Genomic DNA, 11,031 nt, shown 5'->3' with positions numbered 1-11,031 from the left:
ATATATATATATATATATATATATTGTATTTTAAATAGTAGATCTTTTTGTAATGTGGAATGTCTCATTCCTTAAATTTGTATGACTCATTCTTACTTACACACTTAACCTAATCTGATTGAAAACGTCTTTCCAACAAATCAACAATAATGACCTTTCAATGCGGGAGAAAATGTCTAACCATCAGATCATTATCACATTTGCCCAAAAAAAGCCTTCGTTATTGGAATTAATTTATTATTAATTGATGACATATTTGTCAAATTGAGCAGACTTAATGACTAATTGTTAAATAAAAACAAGAATTAATACAATAAAGCTTAACCCGTAAAGCAGGCCAAAAACTTAATAAGATGACAAATGAGCCCCAAATAATATTTATTTATTTATTTTATAAGCCGTCAGATAAATCATTGCCTGTTCAAAACAGTAGGGTTTGATCTCAAGTATGAGGGCCGACATCAACAATAGAAATTAAAAAAAAAGTCTTAATCAGAAAATTCACCAATTTATCTTGTAAATAACGATCCTCAAGAATCAGCGTCTCAAATTTCACTAAAGGAATTAAAGAATTCTGTCTCTATCGATTTAAAGTTATTTTACTGAAGAAAATGGAGATCTCGAAAAGAACTAAAAATCGCACAGAAAATCCCAATCGGTAAGAAAAATCGGAGATAGAAGTACCTTTTTGGAGGCCTTCTCGACGAGCTTTCTCACGAACATCGCCGGCGGCGATCGGTGACTACACGGAACTGGGGATTGGGGAAGATGGGGAAGAACTTCGATCTGACTGAGTTAGGGTTTCGGAATCGGAGAGTGAAATCGAAGAAGAAAGAGGGGGGAATAGAGAGGAATTATGAAAGGGGACGGGAGCAGATCGAAGACTGTTCGGAGCGGTTTAAATCCGCATTTTATAAAGCCGGAGAGGGAAGAGGGGGAACGGAATGGAAGGCGGGGCCGGGTTTTGGGTAAGGATAAAGGGGCCTACTTATTAGAAGTGGGTCCACAGTGGCTTCGGCTTGACACGTGTGGTTAAGAGTCAAAAGTCATCCACCGACCACTTCACACGTTTGGGCGGACGGTGCTCTGGCCGGCGGGCAACTTATTTGATTTATGTGATTTAATTTATGAAATAATTACATACAGATAATCCGAAATATTGATATTTACAAAAAAACCATTAATTTTTAATTAAATTATTATGAGTATTATTTTTAATAAAATTAATTGACTACAAGGCTGCAAAGATTTATAATGAATTAAAAGTATTAATGAACAAAATAGAATAAAAATTATTAAATTAGATTCAAATGATGTTTTAAATATTGTCTCAATCATTAACATCTTATTGCTACGTCATTAGGGTTGTCAAAACGACTCTTTGTTCGTGAACAGTTCGTGTTCGGCTCGCTAAGAAAACGAGTCAAACACGAACACACTTTTTTGAGCTCGAAATATAAACGAGCCGACCATCAATGATGACAAATCATATGATATCATAAGTAGCTTATATGACAGATTGAAGGTTTTTTTTATTTATTTATTTAGAGTACACATCCTATTTGTTGCTCTCTACCCATACTATCCACTTTGTTGGCATAGCCATTTTGCTTAGAATGAAACATTAAGTTTAATGGATATTGCTTCATGGGGGTTCATGCAATACATAGTATAGCGAGTGTCACAAAATGTAAGAATTTAGTATATATTCAATTATAATTATGTATTGTCAGCTCAGTATGCTTTATGGGGGTTCTTCCAAGCAAACACATTTGGAGAAGATGTCGGTTACTTGATTTTCTTTATGACTGACATGCTAGATGTGTAAGCTCCTGAATTCTATGATTTCTTTTTTCGTCTTGGCGAGGTACCTGATTATCATCTCATCTCTGGTTTTGAACTCTCTGTTAACTTGACTCACAATCATCAAGTAATCAAACCTCACCAGGAGGTTCCGGGAGCCTATTTTATAGGACAGGTAGAGCCTGGCACCCAGTACTTCGTACTCTACTTAGTTGTTTGTGACATTGAGTTTCACTTAGATTGATTGGTAAAGGTGTTATCTTGTTTGGCTGCACAAAACTAGACTTATTTCTGTCGTTGCTTTCTTGGAGGCCCCATTGACATATAGAATCCACATTCTGTTATCCTTGAAAATTCCTTCATCATGTCCTACTGTCATGGAGAATTCAGCAAGGAAGTTTGTGATCACTTGGCTTTGACTTCGTTTAAGGGACATAGATGATATTAAATTCACCGAGCTCCACTGCCCACTTTAGCAATCGGTCGAAGTGCTCTAGTTGTGTGAATACAGACCTCGGTGGATAGTCCATGATAACTCAAATTGGATGCATTTGGAATTACGTTGAAGTCTGTGAGCGAAAAAAATCAAAGCAAATGTCAGTTTCTCCATAATTTGCTACCTGATTTTGGCACAATGAAGTACTCAACTCGTGTAGTACACCAGGTATTATTTTTGTCTCCTCTTTGACTAGAACTGAGCTTACATCCTCTCGCCCCACTCCCACACACAATGACAACTCTTCTGTCGGTTTTGGGCTCTAAAGCATTGGTGGGGAAGCTAAGGAATCCTTCAAGTATTTGAACGCCTCTTCGCATTTGATTGTCCATTCAAAACATTGATTTTTCTATAGTGCATTAAAGAAGGTTGCACACTTTTCGCTCAACTTCGAGATGAAACTACTGGGCCATGAAATACGACTAGTCATTCTATGAAATTCCTCGGTGCTCCATAGGGGCAACATGTCTAAGATCGTCTATACTTTCTCAGGATTGGCTTTCAATCCATCGAGAGTCAATAAGAAGCCTAAGAATTTGTCAGTCGATACCCTGAAGGTGCATTTGGTAGGGTTCAATTCATATTGAATCTTTTGAGTGTTTTAAATGTCACTTTTAGATCTTTGACATGTTGTTCGGCTAACTTAATTTTAACTAAATATCATCGACATACACCTCAACATTCTTTTCTTTTTTATTAGAAAAATTACATCCAAGAGGTGTTAATAAGTTGCCCCACCTTTCTTAAACCTGGAGGGAATTACATTAAAACAAAAAAAAATGTCTTGCGTAGTAATAAATGTCATTTTCTTTGCGCCAGCTAGATGCATCTTTATTCGGGGATAACCAGAGTAATCATCGAGGAAATTCATTACTGAGTATCAGACCACTATGTTTACAAAGGTGTCAATCTTCGGCAGAGGGTAAGTGTCATTCAGGCAAGCAGTGCAGAGTTAGCTAAATTGACACACATCTATCACTTGACATTGGCTTTCTGACCATAACGACATTTGAGAGCCAAGTTGGGTATTGGACTTCATGGATGTAGCTGGCATCCAACAACTTTTTTACTTCCACCGCTTTCGGTTAGGTCAAAGTTTTGGCGATCGACCAGATTTTCTCTTAGACCGACCAAGAGTAGAGGCTGATGTTTAGCTGGTGGCTTGTTGCATCAATCGAAACAATGAACATTTTTAATGCGGTCCAAGAGAACAATTCTCAGTGCTCCCAAAACATCTGTACCAGTTGTTCCTGAATCCTGCGTCAAAATGTTCACTAATAAAAAAAAAGCTTATCGAGTTCTTCATAGGACACTGACACCTGGAGGGTGGCCTCATTGGTCTGAAGGGCCCCCTGCCTCTGGATATGGATGTCGATCGGTTCATAGCCGACACTTGAAACTACTCGCAAATAGCAATTTCTAGACTTATCAAAGTTTTTACAGACCGTAATTATGTCCCTGTCACCGGGGAACTTTACGGCTACATGGTAGGTGAAAGTTACCGCCTAATAGTTGTTCAGCAGTGGCCGACCAAAGATAGCATTGTAGGTCGGCAATGATTGTACCACGTGAAAATCCTCCATATTGTTATACTACTTTCCTTGCTCTCCCCAAGAGATGGCGAGAGCGACAAAGTCTAGTGTCACCCTTCTTTCCCCTAATAATCCAAACAATGGGCCGACCGGTGCTGTTAACCGATCGACCTTTAGACTGATCTTCTTGAACACTGATTTAAGCAGGATATTCATAAAACTTCTGATATCAATGAGAATAGTACCCATCTAGTAGTTGTTTATCAATGTTGTGATGATGTTTGCCTCATTGTAGGGGTTCCCTTCAATGGGAGTACTACATTTGTAAAAGTAATGGGTAAGGGTTTACATGTATACGGGGTGATGAAGCGTACCTCCTTCGAACATTATCGTTTTAGACCAGAGGTTAGGGGTCCTCCCCTGAAGATGGCTAGGATTATCCATGTTACATGGATCTTGTTCACCCTAATAGACCCGTCAGGGGGATCCTCTAATGTGCTTTATTCTGTTGTTGTGTATGTGTGTTGACTACTATAAATTTTTTAAGCCTTCCAGCATTGATATGTTCATCGATTTGGTTCTAGAGGTGTTGAAACTTCTCTGTGTCATGTTCGTGTTCATGGTGGTATTGATAGTAGCTCTTCTCAAAAGGCCGGTGACGCCTTTAGTGCCAGGCCCGATTTGAATTAGTTCTTGTTTTAGTTGGCTTGGATTATTTCAGCCGTCGACACATTGAGAGATGTTAAATTTTACATTTCCCTGCAAACATACGATCACTAATAATATTCAAGCAACTGTTGATCGGAGTGCTACTCTTGGTCATGGTTGCCTAGATCGTTTCTCAGCTGATCTTGGTACCGAGAGTTGTTGTTTTGGTGACCGTCAAGCTGATTATCCATTGCACTTTGTTGTTTGTCCCATTCTTTCCACTTCCTTGACGAGTGGTTACATGATTCCAGCTTACCATTTAGGAAGCTCTGGAGGTCATCTTCAGTGAGTATAGACTTGTTCATCATCTCAAATACTTTTACAAAAGTAGTAGGTCTAAACAGATTTAGGTCATAATTGAATCTCTTGCTTCAGACTCTTTGCTTTAAGGCTATTCTATCCATTTCAGGCTTCAGATTTATGACTTCCAAACTCTCACTCTGGAAGTGGGTGATGTGGGTACGTAGGCTTTTTTTTTCTCCCCGCTCATGGTGGACGGGGTTTTTGAGCCATTCCTCAACTTCTGCACGTTTGAGAAGTGTGAAACGAATAGTCTCTTAAACTTGTAGTAACTTGGGATGGTTTTGGTCGGCAGATCATTGAACCACTGAAGGACCCACTCTTTTAGGGTGGTTAAGAAGAGACGACACATAATTAGATCATCAATCTGGAGCAAATCAATGGATGATTCGAATGACGCAACGTGGTTGAGCTGGTCGATCCTCCATTTGTAAGAATCCAAGCTACGAATCCTTAGCTTGGGCGGAGGTATCTCCTCTTTGATTTGGTGAGTAAAGGATCCCTCTGCGAGCGGCCAGACAGGCACTCACATCCATTCTTTCCATCTCTTGTTCACCTGCGCAGATGTGGCTGTGTCACTATCTTAGGACTCACCTCATCTCTCTATTTGTTGGTTATTGACCTGGTTGTACAGAATATGCGGGTTACCTGGTGGGGTCCTTTGAGGATGAATCCCTTAGGGTTTCGCTTCCAGGCGAGGCGCTTGGTCGTTCATCAGATGATCGCTGCCTGGAAGACCTTGAATTGCTCCATCTTGATATCGAGCTTGTAATCCCTGGATTTGTGCGTGGACACCTGATTTTGTAGCGTCTTTGTTGGGTTCCATCTGCTTTATCTCTCTTTGGGAAGTTTCTCCTTTGTAGTTAGCTCTGTTTCTCATCTGGTGCATGTCCACGCTCACCGCACCATTATTTAGGATGTTAGATCTCAGATTATCTTTTGTGAACACACCTCGAGAGTTAGAGTCAAGTGAAGAAGAGAACCAAAGGGTGAGAGTAGAGTAAGCCTGTAATTCCTTGTCACAAGAGTCCCGACCCCAGCTCCCTTCATTCGTATTTTTGTTCTCTATTTATGGGGATGTATTTTGTTTTCTTAGACTTGTGGCTATTACAGAGCATGAAAAGGAAATTGCCATAAAATCATTGATAAAAGTTGTCATTAAATTCTAAGTTAAGGTTTTCAAGAGAATTTCTAATGGATGCTATAAAAATATTTGAGGGTGATTAATCAGGTTGATTGTTCACTTGCACTCATGTTAATACCTTAGTTTCAAATAGACTCTCCCTTAATTTAAAAGGTATATGATAAAAATAACAAAATGCAAACACACCCCTACAAACAGAAGTCGGTAAAGATATGCATAAATATAGCATTGAACACAATAGTTCATGTCTAGTGAGGGGTAAATTTGTATAACACCTCTAGAGGAAGCAAATTATATATTTTAATTATTTCTTAATATTTCCCCTCCTATATAAGCATAATCTACCATAAAATACACATTTATCTATAATTTTTAGCGTCCACATGGACACCTCTAAGCAAATAAAAATATCATAAAATGCATAGCCATAATTAATAGAACACACCATAGTATTTGTACATTAAAAAATTATAATTCCATCTTACTCTAGACTAAGCAACCATCTACAATTGTATAACATATAATGTTTGCAAAAGTCAAGTGTGACTTTGAAATACATCTCATGTAAATAAAATTGGATCACCAAGATTGATATTACCTCAAAGATTCAAATGATGTAAGGATTATCATTTAAATGTATTTAAATTTAGTGAAAAGTATTAATTTGAAAATAAATTTTTATTTATTTTTAAAAATATTCTTATTTTTTAAAATAACAATAATAACAACTTTCAAAATATAGTTTCTTTAAAAAAATATGATGACCTCATATATTGTTTATATGAACTTATATGTCATTACATACTATCCTAAAACAAGAAGCAAGAGAGAGAGAGAGAGAGAGAGAGATCATTTAAGAAGAATTTTCCCTGGTTGATTGCAATATAAGTTATTTAGCTTCTTAAAAAGAAATATTCTTTTATTATTTTCAATTTTAACAATTAAAGAAACTCCTAGTCATAATAAAGAGCATTTCCATTTTGCATTTCTATAATAGAAGAAAAGAGAGTAAATAAAACAATCACAACATCTAACCCTTACATTCATACCAAGTGCATAAATTTTCTACTAGTTAGATAAAGCGTATCAAGTTCTACAAACTTTATATGAAGTGAAATACAATATGCGCTCTTTTTGAATTTTAATAGGTTATGCAATTTCTACATGAGTGGGGATATTGGTTTATTTAAGCCAAATCATGCAAATGTTAGCGTTCTTTTTTATGATATTTCTTTTCCTTGAAATTATTTTGGCATTCACTATGCCAACCCCTAGGTTGTGGTAGACTCTCTTTCCAAATAATAGCAACTATCTTGATAACCACCCTAAAGATGTTACTTATGTTGGGTATTGTGGAGCTCGGTCCACGATTTGTTTGGCAATTTTGGCGTCTATGAAAGTTAATTAAATTTTATTTAATTCCTTCTTCTTCTATGGATTCTCCCGCCTTCCTCTTATTGGTAAATTGAGGAAAGCAATATTAATTAATATTGCTTAATATTTCTTTCTCCATATTTCCTCTATTGCTTCCTTTGGAATTAGCTAATTAAAAGTTGCTTCCTTAATGAGCCATATTAGACCATTTAAGGAAGAAGAAGGATTTGCAAAGCATGAGCTTTTCCCTATTAATCTTCTTAGCTTGTATTGCTTTCGTGCATAGTAGGAAGGAATTTGACAGCTTGCCTTAAATGGGTCTTTAAAGCTTCTATAAGTAATGGCTTAGTGAAAAGCTAATTTATGACCACCAAAATCCTTCGGCTGAAGCTAAAGGCAGCAGGGAATTGCATGTAATATTCTCCGCTTGGCTACTACTTCTCAAGTGACTCTCGGTTTAGAGAGAGAGAGAGAAGGGGAGGAGAGAAGGAGAGAGAGAAATAGTGTTTTTTCTTGTAATCGTTGAGTTGATCGAAGGGTATAATTCCTCAAGTAATAAAATCCTCTGCAGCTCCATGGACGTAGACAATTTGCCGAACCACGTAAATCTTGTGTCGCCTTTTCTTTTGTGAATTTTTCTAAATCTATTTTTCATTTTATTGCCGTCATTTTTTCACAACAACTGGTATCAGAGACTTGGTTCGAGGCTGAAAGAAAACGATGAGCGGAGATGAAGTGATGGCATCGGGGATTGAGAAGTTCAATGACACAGATTTTAGTTACTGGAGAATGCAGATAGAGGACTACCTCTGTGGGAAGAAACTTCACTTGTCGTTGCTGGGAAAGAAGCCGAAAAAGATGGACGAGGCAGAATGGAATCTATTGGATCGACAGGTTCTGGGGGTTATTCGATTAACCCTATCGAACTGTCAAGATCTGTTCCACATAACGTCATCAAGGAGAGGACTACTGTAGATCTCATGGCAGCTTTATCAGACATGTATGAAAAACCATAAGCGAATAATAAGGTGCACCTGATGAAAAAGTTATTCAACCTGAAGATGGCAGAAGGTGTGTCTGTTGCTCAACACATGAATGAGTTCAATAATATCACTAATCAATTGTCATCTGTTGAAATTGATTTTGATGATGAGATTCGTGCGCTGATATTGTTGGCGTCATTGCCAAATAGCTGGGAAGCCATGAGGATGGCGGTTAGCAGTTCTGCAGGTAAATCTAAATTGAAATATGATGATATATGTGATTTGATTTTGGCTGAGGAGGTCCGCAGGAAAGATTCTGGCGAGACCTTGGGTTCGAGTTCGGCACTGATTGTTGATTCTAGAGGGAGATTACGAGATAGGAACTCAAACAGAGGAAGATCAAAATCAAAGTCTGGTCAGCAGACAACCTGCTAGAATTGTGGCAAAGCTGGCCACATAAAAAGGAACTGCAGAAATCTCAAGAAGAAGAATGATGACACAAATGTTGTAACTGAAGAAATACATGATGCGCTATTGTTGGCGGTTCACAGTTCTGTTGATAACTGAATACTAGATTCAGAGACTTCCTTCCATACATCTTCCCACCGGGAGTTAATGCGGAATTATGTTGCAGGCAACTTTGGGAAAATATATTTGGTCGATGGAAAAGCTCCGGACGTGCTGGGGATGGGAGACGTTGATATTTCACTCCATAACAAGAGCAAGTGGACTTTGCAAAAAGTCAGACACGTTCCTGAATTGAAGAAAAACCTCATTTCTGTAGGGCAGCTCAATGAGGGTGGTCATTCAGTAGTGTTCTCAGATAGTACTTGGAAGGTTACTAAAGGAGCATTAGTACTGGCTCGGGGTAAGAAAACTGACACACTATATATGAGTGCAGGTTTACTCAGGCGTGAAAACATGAGCCAGAAGTGCATTATGGGGAAGCAGAAGAGAGTCAGTTTCTTGAAAGGTGGCAGAGCGCCAAAGACAGAAAAACTGAATTTTGTACGGACATATGGTGGAGAATCACAGAGCTATGAAAAAGTCTTGCAAGATAAAAGTTCGAGCAAGTGGGAGCTGGCAGAACTTCCACCAGGAAAGAAGACATTGCATAATAAGTGGGTGTATCGGGTGAAGACTGCGTTTGATGGCGGTAAGAGGTACAAGACTGCACTTGTTGAAAAAGACCTTCAACTGAGGCATGATATTGCCCATGCAGTGGGAGTTGTTAGCAGATACAAGAGTAACCAAGGAAAGTGCTTGGAGGTACAAGACTGTGTTTATGCTGATATATCAGCTGAGGGTGTTACTCTTGAGAAGCTGAAGTTGTGCTCGACTTCAGCTGGTCTTCTGACCGGGGGTTTGAGTTGCAGAGGTGAAGGATATCATATTTGAGGAAAAGGACGATGCAGTTAGTGTCCTGATCTCCAAGTGGGAGAATTGTTGGGTATTGTGGAGCTAGGTCCACGATTTGATTTGGCAATTTTGGCGTCTATGGAAGTTAATTAAATTTTAATTAAATTTTATTTAATTCCTTTTAATTCCTTCCTTCTTCTATTGATTCTCTCGCCTTCCTTCAGTTGGTAAATTGAGGAAAGCAATATTAAATAAGATTGATTAATATTGCTTTCTCCATATCTCCTCCGCTGCTCCTATTGCTTCCTTTGGAATTAGATAATTAAAAGGTAGCTAATTAAAAGTTGCTTCCTTAATGAGCCATATTAGACCATTTAAGGAAGAAGAAGGATTTGCAAAGCATGAGCTTTTCCCTATTAATCTTCTTAGCTTGTATTGCTTTCGTGCATAGTAGGAAGGAATTTGACAGCTTGCCTTAAATGGTGATTGAATAAGTAAGGGCCTTTAAAGCTTCTATAAGTAATGACTCAATGAAAAGCTAATGTGTGACCACCAAACTCCTTCGGCTGAAGCTAAAGACAGTAGGGAATTGCATGTAACGTTCTCCGCTTGGCTATTATTTCTCAAGTGACTCTTGGTTTAGAGAGAGAGAGAGAAGGGGAGGAGAGAGGGAGAGAGAGAGAGAAAGCGTGTTTTTTCTTGTAATCGTCGAGGTGATCGACGGGTGTAATTCCTCAAGTAATAAAATCCTCTGCAGCTTCGTGGACGTAGGCATGGACGTAGGGCAATTTGCCGAACCACGTAAATCTTGTGTCGCCTTTTCTGGTGTGAATTTTTCTAGATCTGTTTTTCATTTTATTGTCATCGTTTTTTCATAATAACTTATAGTACAAGGCGAACATGTGCAACTCATGCAATGTTTCCAATACACTTCTCTTAATAATAGATACATTGAGATGGTTGTCACTCTAATTGAAAATAATATGTTGCTTCCATCTATATATTGACAATCAAATATAATAGCATTACCGATGATCATGTGAATTATTGGACGAGAGAATGTGGATGCTATGATATGTTCACCATTTCCATGCTAGGATGCATCCCCATCCATTTGGATAGTCATATTTTTGTTTGGATGTTTTAATTGAGTTTTAAGAAATTTAGGTTAAATTTTATTATTTTTAGAATTACTTTCGTATTTTCTTAATAATTTTGATTAGTTGAATTTGATGATTTCAATTTTATTTTTATATATTTGAAAATAAAACTAAAAATGGTCAAAAAATTTAGAACTTAAAGTTTTTTGTTAATTTCAAATAAGTTTAACCA

The 11,031-nt window shown here is 37.8% G+C and overlaps 1 protein-coding gene across 1 annotated transcript in view; it reads right to left on the bottom strand.

The window, feature by feature from the left end:
* The window catches only part of LOC110023121, a 47,011-nt gene extending 46,070 nt beyond the window's left edge, over window positions 1-941 (bottom strand). The window contains exon 1 of the mRNA XM_020722373.1: window positions 685-941. Coding sequence (XP_020578032.1) covers window positions 685-723 — 39 coding nt within the window. The 5' untranslated portion in view covers window positions 724-941. The remainder of the gene's footprint in view (window positions 1-684) is intronic.
* Window positions 942-11,031: the final 10,090 nt, after the last annotated feature.

The sequence above is a fragment of the Phalaenopsis equestris genome, unplaced genomic scaffold (assembly GCF_001263595.1).
Source record: "Phalaenopsis equestris unplaced genomic scaffold, ASM126359v1 Scaffold000002, whole genome shotgun sequence".
NCBI classification, from domain to species: domain Eukaryota; kingdom Viridiplantae; phylum Streptophyta; class Magnoliopsida; order Asparagales; family Orchidaceae; genus Phalaenopsis; species Phalaenopsis equestris.
Note: the sequence above shows the minus strand (reverse complement) of the source record. Positions and strands in the feature narration are given on the sequence as shown.